At 36.3% G+C, this 14,736-nt stretch overlaps 1 protein-coding gene across 1 annotated transcript; it reads left to right on the top strand.

The window, feature by feature from the left end:
- The first annotated feature begins 8,574 nt into the window (after positions 1–8,574).
- LOC108999051 lies at positions 8,575–14,031 on the top strand. Its single transcript, XM_018975845.2, has 5 exons — positions 8,575–9,259; positions 9,405–9,829; positions 9,976–11,203; positions 13,556–13,675; positions 14,024–14,031. The coding sequence occupies exons 1-5, from the start codon at positions 8,575–8,577 to the stop codon at positions 14,029–14,031; spliced, it is 2,466 nt and encodes an 821-aa protein (XP_018831390.2).
- The last annotated feature ends 705 nt before the right edge of the window (positions 14,032–14,736 follow it).

A 14,736-nucleotide genomic window follows, 5' to 3' on the forward strand; every position in this document is an offset into this window, starting at 1 on the left:
TGGGGCCGCGACTTGCGGCGTGAAGAATATCGCTGCCATAAATTATGCACTATTTACGGCGATTGTTTGGATATTTGCAACAATCTAAACTGCTGCAAATACTTTTTCGCAGCGATAGAAGAGCGAAATATCATCATTATTTGCGGCGAATTTAAATTTATTTGCGGGGGAAACAATCGCTGCAAATAAACATTTGTCGCGACGAATTTTTCATTTCGCTGGCGAATTTTTTAAAAGGCGCAACAACTGCGACGGAGAGCCGACGCAGTACAAATCGCTGCAAATAAGTATTTGCAGCGATTTTGTGCATTATTAGCAACGAGTTTAGGCGCTGGGAAAGGCGCTGTTTCTTGTAGTGCATAGACAAAGTACTCAATATTGTCATCTCGTCCTATATATCTAGAATAAATAGTGCATGATTTGGTCGGTTCGTTCACAACAACGCGTAAAACGATTAACATAATTTTTATACAATATTAGCTTTAAATGAAGAATAATAATTTTGTAAAACATTAAAATTTTAAGAGTATCATAATTTTATTAAAATCCATTTTATTTAAATTAGTATTGTAAAAGAATTATAAAAATTATATAATCTTTAACCCTTAATCATTATCAAAGTAGCCAAGATCCTGAAAACCAAGGATGAAATCTCTCCTCCCCATTAATGTATATAAGAAAAAAAAAAAATCATTATCAACGTACTTTTAAAATTGAACCTTATCTCTTAATCGTGTGTCACTTGGGTTACGATTATAAAATAAATGTTATATATTATATTTTCATCTTAAGATTTCCTTTTCTTTTCGAACTAGAGGAATTAGTGTACAAATCTTAGACAATGGATGTATTTTTTTGCAAATGAGTGAAGATTTGAGCATTTATTTTCAATTAAGACTTAAAAAAACTACTACTTCTAATCATATGTGCTCTTTAATATCAAATTTTAAAGTAATTTGTAGTCACGTACGCCAAATTTTAAAAACTAATTAAATGTTAAAATAGTTCCTGTAATTCTCATTATTTAATTTCAAAGTTACCATATGTTTTCAATTGATTTCTAGGGTTTGTGAATTTATTACCTATAACTTTGGATTCATATTTCGTAAATTAATGGCAAACGCACCACATGTTAATTGGAAGCCAATCGACACCCAATAAAAGTGGAAAATACGTCAAAACTCTTAACATGTCAACTCCAAAACCTAAAAGACTTGAAAAAAAAAACACGAATATTTTGTGTACACAAATAAGAGATCATATGAACATCAATTTCAGTGTTCGTATCTCTCATTTTTCCGCATACAATTTGTGTTTGTAGCAATGCCCTCTTTTTATTTACTTACGTTTCTATCATTTTTAAGCCGACAAAGTTTTTTTTTGTTTTGTTTTACAACGTAGTACTAAAAGTATATCGAACTTTTGAAATGTGTTACACTTTCATTGAGCATCATAAGATTTTGAGGACACGTACCTGAAAAGATTGTCCAAATTCCTCTCATGGAATATGGGGGGGAATGATCTAATATTTTATAAATATTGCAAATTCAAGAATTGATAAAAACGAAAAATATAGATAGATTCTTTTGAACACAGTACTTGGGCAAAAAGAGGGAGGTTGATCAGGAAAGGAATGAAAAGTTTTTGACCTGGCTGCTTGTTTAATTAATTCAGTGTTGTTTAATGACTTGTAGATATAATTTTTCCATGAACGTCTTATCATGGACGCCTTATCCCTGCCTTGATCAAAACTATAATGGGAGGCGGTAGCAGAAACATAAAAAAATATGGTCATTTTGAAGTGATCCGCTTTGACCAATAAGAAAAATGATTATAATAGTAGTGAATTTATTATTGAGTTGGCAATCGCTGGGAAAAAATCTGGAGTAATGAGTAAGCTAGAAGACTACAGATTGCAATTGAGGGAAATAAATTAGGCACAACTTCAATAATGCTACTGCAAGCTGGTTATGAAGCTAATAATACGGCATATTTTGTTACTCATCATCCATTACTAAACATCTAAAAACTGCAATATGTCCATAATACTTGGCAAAGTTTGAAACATATCATCACTGTCTAATCTACACACCATAATACCACGACAAGATAATATTAACTTGAATCAAACCACAATTAACAAAAACGCTATCAATATTCGAGGAAAATTATTAGTCATCGTTGCATTATGTGTTCCTCTTGTGTATTACAACTTAGCAATACAAAGTAAGACGTATTTAGTACTCGGTATGCTTCTTTTCCAGAAATTAAGAAAACCAAGTTTTAAGACTAAGTCATTACATTAAAGTAACGTATACATGTAAAAAAGCCATATGCTACAACAACTAGACTTGGCCGAGATGAGCAAAACAGCAAGGAGTCAAACAAATGCCTATTATTCCTCAGATATAAACAGTCTATGTAGGCAATAGAAACAGGCATGGCTTTATGTCTACAGTAATTACCTCGAAAGGGCTCCCTGCCTCTTTAATAAGATCTTCTAGAAGACAGTTGCACAGAAAGCTCCAACTGTAAATGGCACATCATCCTCAATAAATTTTCCTAAGTATACACACATTAGCATTTGTTTAGGAAACAACTAATTGTAAGAAATAAAAAAGACTGCATAAAGAAAATGCCATGAAATATTTCACAGAATCTAATATTAATACCAGAAACATATATATATAGAGACCAATATTAAAGATTGGAAAGAGTTAGATTTTGGTGTTCAGATATATATGCTTGTCCAACCAGCATAAAGTAAGAGACTTCAAGAGATTGTTAAGATATTTTTATAGTTTAATTATGGACTGCAATTTGTATGTTTTCAATTTGTATGTTCCATCTAACCATGAAAACTAAATTCAGCCAACTAGTAATATTAATTAGCGTAGTTAGCAAGAAATATAGATCAGTTAATTATATATATATATATATATATGTACACGCAAAACAATTAATATACCTCACTCTCATACTGTACTCATGTTAATTTACTCATGTTAATTAATGACTGAGTCTCTCCATTAATCGATGAGTTTTTTTCTACAAGTGGATCCAAGGGTTATGGTAGTGTCATACAATTTCTATATATATAATAGAACTAATAAAATCTCTAATGTAGTATATAACAGTTTTCAAATATAAATGATGATAAAATCTAACTAGAAGACACAATTCAAGATCTGTTTACCTTATTCGAATACAGATAATTTTCTAAAAAAATAAAAAACAATCAAAGGGAAAACAAACAAAGTATTGTATGTATATGTTGGGTGATATATACATACATCCATATATATATAATATATGAAAAATTATATTCATCATGCATACAGCCCACATGACCATGTACACAGTACCACACATGATTTTAATTTTTAATTGAATTTCTTTACCAAATGCGTGATTGTATGGATGATGAGTAAATGAAATCAATTAGTTTAGGAGTAATAAAACCAAAAAATATTTTTTAAAAAAAAGAAAAATAAGTGAAATGATGTGTGGTGTGTGAAATGATGAGTATTATAACCCTCTCTCTCTCTCTCTCTATATATATATAAATACATATGTATATGTATATATATTGCTCGAATATCATCTACTCATCAAGATGGTTGACAAATCCAGCTTGCATCTACAACATATATTGTTCATGGGTACAATGGAATATTTTCGCCTTCCTGGACAGCACATGATCAAGTTTTACATGCAGTGGCAAGGATTAAGTCCAATAAGCAGATTGATGTGCATCAATCTGGAGCCTAGGCTCTAGCAGTTAGATATCCAAGTATCACCAAAAGAAAACACTAGTCTCCAAACAGTATACAAAACAAATTTATAAGGGACGTTGATCCAAGTTTGTGACCACAACCTAGAGGCTGCCTAGATCAACATCAACAATTGTCGATGATCTCTTATGCATGCTGCGCTACCTCATTATTTCTTTGTTCATCATGGTGATGCAGTAGCAATTAATATAAGGTTCTTCACTTTATGTGTACTTTGGTTCCAAAAACTAGATGTTAAAACTTCCAGCACAAGATTGTAGAGGGTGAATAAGTAATTGAACAAAACACAGATAATCTTGCTGTTCTTTACATTCAATGGAACGATTATCAACTTACTCTTGGAGCCTAGCTATGAGCTAGCCAAGATATCAAGCTTATATATCATGCAGCCAACTGCATGAAAGTGTGCATCAGCTTGTTAACTTTGATCGCTACTACAAAAGGAGGATTACATGAGCATGTAAAAAAACCAGAGGAATTTTCTCTTGCACATCATGTGATGAGAACTAGCTATTTTTTCTGTAGATAACAACTCAATCGAAGATATGATCATGAGGCACTAATGTTTTCGAAGATGTTATAAAGGAAAGCAACCGTTTTCACATTCCAAGAAGCACTTTCTCACGCCCAATGGGGAACATCACATGATAAAAATTTTAACATGAACAACAAATAATTTCTAGGGAATTTTCTTTGGTAAAGGGATTGACACTTTTAAGAGCATAAAATCAATTCCACCTTAAGAAAAACTTTGATTCCAAGCCTATAAATTAGTCCCCTAATTCAAAGAAGATGCTTTGAATTTCAGATCAGGTGGGGAATCCCAAGCTGAGCTGTGAAGGCATTCCATTCAAGTTAGTGGGTGGACAAATTACCCTGTTTTAAACAAAAGGATTGGGTTCCAATCTGTAGTCCAATGAGTTAAAAGCCACCATTGATCCAGCTTTGAATTCCCCCATGCTATCGATTCCAAAATCATTACCATTTGTTTATTAGTCAGTCTAACATAGGATTGTCTGTTTCTTTTTTTTTTAAATACATTATATGGCCACAGTTACATTATATGTACACAAACACATTTTCAATCTATACATAAATTGGAAGAGCAAACCACCCCTGTTTACACGACACAGACTAGACTACTTGCCATTCCCAACTTCAGTAGAGTGTACAAAATGGATACTAATTTTGTGTTAGAGTAAACAGAATCCTTAAGAACACACAAGCCAAAAAAAGACTAACTTACCAACATTAATCAACTGCAACAGAGTGGATGAGAGGACGGGGAGGAGGCGAGTTGGATAACCCTTTGCCACCAGGGAAAGGGTCTTGCTTGATGCCGAACGACAACTTAGAAATGTTCAAAATCAAAATTTTGAACTGGAGCTGGCGATATATGGTCTATCGAATGCCCAAATCAATTGGTGTTCTGCATGCGTCAAGAAATTTGCAACAACAGCTTCCGCGGTGGCCAAATTGGTGGAATCTCCGCTGTTAGTGGTGGTTTTGGGTGGAAGAGACAGTCGTGTAGCAATGTTTTTTGAGTGAGTTTTGCTTAATGTGCATGTGGAGAGATCGGAAATGGAGAAGAAGAAGTAACAGAAGGGAGATTCGTTCGGAAAATGGGACAGTCAAAACACTGGGAAGGGTGGATTTGCAGGTGAAGGGAAGGTCGAGTCTGATGGTGGAGGTGACGCCGTGCATAATAGCTTGGAAGGGTGGTTTGCAGGTGGAGGGAAGCTCGAGTCTAATGGCCGGGTTCGTCGAATTGCAGAAGGGTACTATTGGGGGAAACTATCATGGGGGGAAAATAAATGACTTTGGTGATTTCCCGCCCCACATGTTGTGTTGACGGAAATCACAGCGCCGCAAAACGATTTTCTCTTTTACAGCGACCTAAATCGTCGAAATTTCAAACCAAAGCGCCACAATAAAGTAAATCATGGATCCCAGCATACAAGCATTGACTAAACATGGCAAAATATGCAGCAATTTTAAAATCGACGGTAAAAATCATTTGTTCCAGCGATTTTCATTGCAACGCTTTAAAAATCGCTGAGAAAATCCTGATTTCTTGTAGTGTATGTATAACAATATATGACACAATTCTTGAACCCAACATCAACATGACATGAAATGAGCGGATTGAGGTTTGATATAAATGAGTTCAGATCAAAACAGGTTAACCTGATTAACCCGGAATCAACCCACATAACTGGTCTAAATTTTGTATCAAAATTATAATTATACCCTCTTAACCTTAAAAACTAAAAAAACCCTAACTTATCACTCATCCCTCATTCTCTCACACCGCCCCCACTCCCCACGCTAGTACACCCACCTCTCTTAGTCTCCCTTTGTTCGATGTTCTCTGTCTCCCTCTCTCAAGCTTTTGTCTCTGTCTCGCTCTCTCAAGTCTTGGTCTGCCTCTATCCATTGTCTAGTCTCTCTCTCTCTCTCTCGGTCTCCCATTATCCACCATCCGTTGTCTCTCGCAGTCTCCCTCTCAATCTCAATCTCTATCTCACTCTCTCAAGTCTTGGTCTCTCTCTTTCAAACCATATTGGCTACAATTACATCTTGGAAAATGTTGATGTACACATTTTGAGCCCTCAATTGTCAAACTTGAAAACATCTACCGCTTGACATTATTTGTGGTGGTGCTTCTTTTAGTTAATTTCTTTGTAGATAAGAGTCAATGTTTCCCCGTTGTTTGTGTTTTCTAACTACAACATATTTGATCTATTACGATGGACGAAACAATCATAAAAAATAAGCAAACCGTCACAAAACATTTTTTCTGACGGTTTGAGACCGTCACCAAAAAGTCATCACATAAAGTAGAAGATTTACTGTACAATCGTCACAGAAAGTTTTTTTGTGACGGCTAGAAGTCTTATGTGAGATATAATGTCCAAACGTGAAGAGTTTTTGTGACAGTCAAATTCCATCACAAAAAGTAATGTTTGCACGTACCCAATAACGTTCGAACGTTTACCCAACCGATGAGGGTTTGAACGATAAATACGTAACGTTTGGTATTTTTTATTCACACGTTTCATTTTAACGTTCAAACATAGACATGTTCAAACGTTTGTGCTACAACGTTGGTGTAATTATGTTCGAACGTAGCTTTGAACGTAAAGCCATGTTCGAACTTTTTTTCTTTACATTCGAGTGCATTGATTAGAACTTATAATTTCATAAAATTAAAAGCATACAAATTGTATCATATTACACCACTAATAGCATCATCTGATAAAAATGTTTTATAGAGTTACAAAATTAGAAAACAAAAGTTTTGAGCAATAATAAGTTTATTTCTTCTTCTTTCATTGCCCAATGCAATCCTGCTATAGTGATATAACACATTCCATCCAGACCAGTATTTCCCTCTGGACTTGTTCTTGAACTTCAATGCGGATTTTTTCCTCCTAGTCCGTTTGTAGCTCTTTGAAATGCGTCTCTAAATCAGACTGTCGCAATAAGAGAGCCTCCACCTCCTGCGGTTTTGACTTCATCTGCTCAATGTCTTGGCATGCGACATCCAAATATTTGGTAAAATTATTAACTTCTAAAATCGAGGTAGTGGAGGATGAATCGACACGCTTGAAAGAATGTCTCAAACCTCTTACCAAACCAAACTTGGTCCTGAGGACCAGCGTAAATATTTCCATGTCACTAGGAGAAGATTCCTCAGAGGTTGACTGCATCTCAATATTTTTTTCCTACAATTAGGAAGAAAACACACAATAAGTAACGTTTTAAAAAAAATGGTAAGTAAACATAATAACTATTCACATGGTGGCATAATTTATTCACACAAAATGACCTTACTTACATAATTATCTTTAGCAACAGGATCAATCCACTTGTTGTGCGCATTGGTGTGAGTAGCAGCATAGACATGAATGCAGGAAAAATTTTCAGAATCATCGTGTTTCTAACAAAGCCACATTAGTAATTTAAAAAAATCATGTTATGATAAAAATGATTGAATTTTAATAAGTTATTAATTACCATTTTATCAGCAAGGCGTTGGAATGACCTTTTAACCAGCGCGATGGTGGTTTGTCAAAGATATTCAGTGCATTGATAGAACTAAAGTCCTGCAGGAGAAATTAACAATGTTAAATAAAATATATGAAACCAATATAGATATAAATAAGTTATAGGATATAAATCTAGAATACCTGATAATCTAGGCATTCAAAAAGATCACAACACTTCCTACAATCGTCTAACTTCATTTTCTGAAAAAGGGATTGAGCAAAAAGAATACCTGATAATCTGGGTTGTCAAAAAGATCTCAAATTTCTTGAAGTGATCATGAAATCATCCCTTGTGAAGCCGAAAGAATGTTGTCATCAACTCATTCACAGTTCGTACTTCCTCGTTACGGCCAAAATTTAGGTCGAGCTCATTCTAAGAAGTGAGCTGCGTCAAAAATATGAAATTAAAACATGTCTAAAAAAAATATAGTATATAAACTCATCAGTACACGACTCTGAATGTTATCGTTAACCTCATTCGGAACATCTCACCATGACAGCATATAAAATGGTGCATAAGCTCGGATTAGTATTCTGACATAGGAGCAAAGCAATGCTACACTATCATCCACACCCCCATTAAAGTTATTAAGGATGTTGAGCTTGATTTTTTCATGGCTTCTATTTTTACTAATTCTGTATAAGAGAAATGAAGTCCGAAGCTCCAAGAACGCTCCAAGAATGGCTTTCTCCTTGAAAGTTTTTTCTTGCTTCGTTTGACGCAAGTAATGGCTGCTGCTGCTATCAACGGAGGTCGGCGTCCCTTCGTGGATCTAGTATTGGTGGTTCCTCAACCTCTTCCAGATATGTCTGTGGCTTTTCGTCTGCCGAAGTCTAAGGATGGAGAAATTTTTTTCCAGTTCTCTAAGGAGGAAGTCCAACGTTCTGCTGAGCCATTTCGGTATTCGATCGTATTGAAGTTTTTGAGAAACAGACCATCTTTGGATGCCATTCGGGCCTTCATTCATAAGAGATGGAATCTTGATGGAGTTCCAGTCGTCTCCAATATGCGGCATCCTCGGAATGTTTTTATTAGAATGGTTTCAGAAGAAGATTGCAATAAGGCTCTGTCTCGTGAAGTTAATGATATAGATGGAATTCCTTACCGTCCATTCCACTGGACTCCAGAATTTAAAGAAGAAAAAGAACCTTCGCTTGTTCCGGTGTGGATTGTACTTCCAGGTTTGCCTCCAAATTACTATCATGAATCTTTCCTTAAAATTCTTACAGCCCCTATTGGTAGATTTATTAGAAGTGATAACTCTACTCGTTGTGTTACTCGGACTGATGGTGCTCGTATCTGTGTTGAAATGGATGTTGCTAAGAAACCGTTACTTTCTTTTTGGATTGGAATGCCTGGTTTGGGAACTAGCAGAAAGCAAGAAATTGTTTATGAAACGTTGCCAGCGTTCTGTTCTAAATGCCATATACAGGGACATAATTTAAAGACTTGCCGTGCTGGGAAAAAAATGTAGGAAGTAATGTGTGGGTTCGGCAAAAAGAACCGATCGTGGAGGAGCCGAAGGATAAGAATAATATTCAGTTCTTGAAAATACAGACGTTGAGCCAAAAGAACCAGCTGAGGAGGATCGGGTGTTAGTTGTTCAAGCAGATAATCTTGATCATGCGGAGTTGGAACCGGAAAAGGATCAAGAGGATAATCTTGAGATTCCGGAACTTACAGAAGAAATGATTCCAAGAATTATGGACGGAAATTTGGATTGTGCGAACCGTTTAAGGGAAATAGAATTGGAAACAGATATGAGGGAGGGGGAAGTGATTCCTAGTTCTGCAGAAAAAGATGTTTATGATGGACCTGAGGAAGAGGTATGTCTGGAAGATGGGTCGATGTCTGATCCGGAACCTGAGAAATGTGCGGAAGTTTTTTTGCAGGAGAAGGAATATCACTCGGCTGCCGAAGATGAAGTTGTTCAGCGTAAATATCAAAAGAGGCAGTTTGAGAAGATCCGTAGTTCTAGGCGGGTGATCACTAGAACACAAAAGTTTTCTCAATGCTTGGATCAATTTTAGTTTGGAATGTAAGAGGTTTAGGTACCTCTAAGAGACGATTACAAAAAATGCTGTCTAAATATAAGCCAAAATTGATAGTGTTGCTGGAACCTTTTCAGAGTGTGGTTAAAATCCATAGTTTCATGCGGTTATTGAAATTTGATGAGGCGATATCAAATGAGACTGATGGTGGTAAAATCTGGGTGTTTTGGAAAAATGAATTGGATGTGCAGGTGGTTCGCATGAGTTCGCAGTTTGTGTCATTATGTATTACCGAAGGAAGTAATCATTTCTTGGGTAATTTTATTTATGCAAAGTGTAATAGGCTTGAACGTCAGCTGTTTTGGGAGGAGTTGAATTCGGATAGAATGGGTGTGGAGCCGTGTTTGTTTGCTGGGGATTTCAATGTAATTCGGTCGGATATTGAGAGGTGTGGTGGGCGTCCGAGGAATAGAGTTGCAATTGATGAGTTTAATAGATGGATTCATCAGGGTGGGTTGTTGGAAATGAATTCACAAGGTGGTAAGTTTACATGGTGTAATGGTCAGCAAGGGTTATCTAGAGCTTGGGCAAAGTTGGATAGAGTTTTACTTGATGCAAATTTTCTGTCTCTTTTTCCGACTGCTCATTGTTTGTATCTTCCTAGGACTACATCGGACCATTGTCCTATGGTTATAGAATTTTTAAATGATCCTTTCTCTTATGGTCCACCTCCATTTCGTTTTCAGCAAATGTGGGTTGAGCATCCGGATTTTATGACTTTTGTTCAAAATGTTTGGTCTGAATCGGTTATAGGTTCGGGCCTTTTTAAATTAGCTACTAAACTTAAAAAACTTAAGGTGGCGTTGCGTGTATGGAACAAGAGTGTATTTGGGAGAACTAATAATCAGATTGCTATTCTTGAAGATAAGATTGAGAATCTGGAAAATTTGTTGCAGAGAGGTTGGGATGATGATATTGAAAGGGAATTAGTGAGGAGTTCTAATGAGTTGTCTTCTTGGAGGCTTAGAGAGGATATTAGATTGGCACAAATGGCTAAAATTAAGTGGAGAATGGATGGTGATAGGAATACAAAATTCTTTCATGTGTGGTTATCTAATAAAAAGCATAGGAAAATTCATCAGTTGAGAACTTCGAATGGGTTGGAGTTTAATTCTCCGGAAGAAATTCATCTTGGAGCTATTGATTATTTTTCTGAGTTTCTTCAAAGATCTAATCCGGTTAGGGAGGTGCCTGATTTATCTAGTTTAATTTCGTCGGTTATTAATGATGAGGATTGTGTCCGGCTTTGTGGGATCCCTTCGTTGGTTGAAGTGAAAGTGGCTCTATCAACTATTCCTATTAATAGTTCTCCGAGTCCAGATGGTTTTGGCGCGGGTTTTTTTATGAGTTGCTGGGAGGTGGTTAAAGTGGACGTTTTAGAAGCTATTTCAGAATTTTTTCTATCAAAACGTCTTCCGAGATTTTATTCGGCTTCTTTTATTGTGCTTATCCCGAAGGTAGATGTGCCTTCGGGGTTTGATAAATTTAGGCCAATTAGCCTTTGTTCAGTTTTCCATAAAATTTGTTCAAAAATTATTGTGAATCGCATGACAGGTTTCCTTCCCAAAATGATTTCTCTTGAACAAGGAGCGTTTATACCTGGGCGAAGTATTTTTGAGAATATCAGTCTTACCCAGGAAATGGTTCACTCTCTGAAGAGGACGTCACATGGTGGTAATATTATGATTAAAGTTGATATGGCTAAAGCATATGATCGGGTGGAGTGGCATTTTTTGATTGAGGTTTTGAGGTGTTTTGGCTTTCCTTCTTCCTTTTGTGCTCTGATTAGTGCTTGTATTTCGAATGTGTGGTATTCTGTGATGCTTAATGGTACGACGAAAGGTTTCTTTCAAGGGAGGCGGGGTTTGCGCCAAGGGGATCCCCTTTCGCCTTACCTTTTTATTATTCTTCAAGAAGTGCTTTCTAGACTTTTGAAACAAAGCTTTGATGGGAACAAGATTGGAAAATTTTCCCAAGCTAGAGGTACTCCTCATATTTCTCATCTTATGTATGCTGATGATATTGTTATTTTTCTGAATGGGGGTAAGAAATCGGTTAAGGAACTGTTGGTGGTTTTTGAAAAATATGAAAAATGGTCAGGTCAGCAAATTAGTAAAGAAAAGACGGCTATATTTTATTCTCCTAAAATTTCGTTAGCAAGAAAGAGAGATCTTAAAAGGCTGACAGGGTTCTCTGAAGGTTTGTTTCCTTTTAAATACCTTGGGGTTCCGATTGTATTAGGGCGTCTTAAGCATGAGCATCTAGAGGAGATGATTAACAAAGTCTGGAATAAAATCAGTGGTTGGAAAATGAAATTATTATCTGCGGGTGGGCGCTTAATTTTACTTCGTCATGTGTTGTCTAGTATGGCTTTACATATTTTTGCAGTTTTACAGGTTCCTCATTCTATTATTAAAGTTTTAAATCTACTGTTGAGCACATTTTTTTGGGGTGAGATTAATGGTAAAGGAAAAAAAAAGTGGGTGGCCTGGGAGAATATTTGTAAGCCAATAGAGGGGGGTGGTCTTGGTTTGCGGAATTTGGGGGATATTCAAAGAGCTTTGCACATGAGGTTTGCTTGGAATCTTTTGAAAGGAGAATCTCTGTGGGCTAGTTTCTTTAAAGGAAAATATGTGGGAAATTCGAGTTGGTGTCTTATTGATATGAGAAAAGGTACGAGGTTTTGGAAAATGATTGTCAAAAGTATTCCGAGTGTTTTTAATAATGCTAAATGGAGAGTTCGAGATGGTAATATTTTATTTTGGTATGATAAATGGAGAGACGAGGGTCCTCTAATTGATGAGTTACAGATAGTGGGTAATCCGATGTTGCAAGTTAAAGAGTGTAAGTTGTCCAATAGTTGGGATGTGGAGTTTTTGAGTACGTTGGTTGGTCAGGATAAGGTGGAGAGTATTATTGAGGCTTTGGCTGGGTGTAAGGGAGGATCTAATGTATTGATCTGGATGAAGAATGACAGTGGGAATTTTTCGACCAAATCCGCTTGGGATTATATTCGTGTTCAAGGATCTAGTATGGAGTGGCATCCTTGGGTATGGCATAAATTACTTCCACTTAAAGTTTCGGTTTTAATGTGGAAGGTGTGGTTCATGGCATTAAGTGTTGATGATCGTCTTCGGCGCATTGGGATCCAGATAGTTTCTCGTTGTGATTGTTGTGATGAAGGTAATTATGAAGACCAAGATCATGTGTTACTTACAGGTGAATTTGCATCGGCTTTATGGCATTTCTATGGATCTATTTTTGGTATTCGTATTGGTCGTACTTGGAGGAAGACGGTACAAATTTGGTTTCGAAGGGCATCTTTTAATTCTCAACTGGGAATAATAGTGGGGATTTTACCATCTATTATTACTTGGCATCTATGGACTAGACGTTGTGCTGCGCGTATGGAGGGAAGGTTCCAGTCTATTTTTTCGGTTCGGCTTTCTATTAGTAGATGGATGGGAGTTGTAGTTCGAGATATGAAAAAGGTTAGTAATTCTTCCAGACATGATTCACAGGTTTTACAGTCATTGAATATTCCTGTTTTGGTTCCTATTAGAAAGCATTTACAATCAGTGGCTTGGCAAAAGCCAGCTCATGGGTGGTTTAAATTGAATACAGATGGGAGTAGTCTGGGTAATCCTGGTTGTTCAGGGGTGGGCGGTATCATTAGGAATGATCGTGGTCTTATGGTTAATGCTTTTAATTCTTCTATTGGTATCGGTACAAGTAATAGAGTGGAGTTGTTAGCTGTTCTTCAGGGGCTCAAGGCATGTAAGGATTTGGGGATTAATTTTGTGGAAATTGAATTAGATTCGCAAGTGGTGATTTCGTGGTGGAATAGGAGAAGGTGTGGTGTGTGGTATTTAGAAGATTTTTGGGAAGATACGTTGGCTCTCATGGATTCTATGGTGTGCGTTGTTTGTCATGTTTATAGAGAGGGAAATAAAGTTGCGGATTGGTTGGCTCGAAGTGGTGCGTCGGGTCTTAATTCAGAGTGGAGATTTGTTAGGGAGGTGCCTAGGGTGCTTCGTGGTTTAATCCGTTTGGATAATTTGGGTTTGCCTTCTTTACGTTATCGTTAGTGTCTTGTTCTTGTGTAATGTTTGTCCGTTTTAGCAGGTTTGTAATTTTATTTTGTAATTTTGACATCTGGTAATATTGGTTGTAATACTAGGTGTCGGTCTGTAACCACGGTATTCCTCCGCCACAAGTGAGGGTTATTAATAAAATTTGGCACGGGGTCACTCATGGACAGGTGACTTCGGCTCTTCTAAAAAAAAAACCTTGTTTAGGAGTAGATCAAAGGGGATAATCACAAGAAAATCATCACACTAATATTTTATGCATAGTCACACAACTTTGCAAGGAAATGTGTACTTCAATAATCCTAAAGAAAACAAATATGCTTAATCTTACTTTATAAGATATCGTCTATCCTAAATAAAAAATACAATGCTTAGCACAATAAAGAACCCAAAAGTGTAATGTTGATCCTAAATAAGTCTCACACAAGTGCAAATGTAGGTTCATTTCTCCTAATCTTTCATATAAAATCTGGTTTGGAAGACATGGATACGATCACCAATTAACATGCATGAATGTGAACAAACCAGAATTTTGAAGAAAAAAAAATATTTCTCAAACAAACATAGCCAACACCAACATTCAACATAATCAAATATCCACTCCCCCAAACTTAATTTTCACATTGTTCTTGATGTGAAAGGAAATAAAAATAGAAGACTAATATTGTCCTTTTAGCAAGACTAAACACAACGAATATCCGATTGAAGTGAACATGAACTAGCTTCTTACTTATTTTTTCGAACCTA

The sequence above is a fragment of the Juglans regia genome, chromosome 4 (assembly GCF_001411555.2).
Source record: "Juglans regia cultivar Chandler chromosome 4, Walnut 2.0, whole genome shotgun sequence".
NCBI lineage: Eukaryota > Viridiplantae > Streptophyta > Magnoliopsida > Fagales > Juglandaceae > Juglans > Juglans regia.

What these genes read in the sequence shown, in the direction of transcription:
- LOC108999051 (XM_018975845.2), top strand. Translation starts at nt 8,575, where the DNA reads ATGGCTGCTGCTGCTATCAACGGAGGTCGGCGTCCCTTCGTGGATCTA. An exon ending in AGATCCGTAGTTCTAGGCGG is followed by an intron (nt 9,830 to 9,975) that starts GTGATCACTAGA and finishes GAACCTTTTCAG; the next exon opens with AGTGTGGTTAAAATCCATAG. An exon ending in ATCAACTATTCCTATTAATA is followed by an intron (nt 11,204 to 13,555) that starts GTTCTCCGAGTC and finishes CTGGTTGTTCAG; the next exon opens with GGGTGGGCGGTATCATTAGG.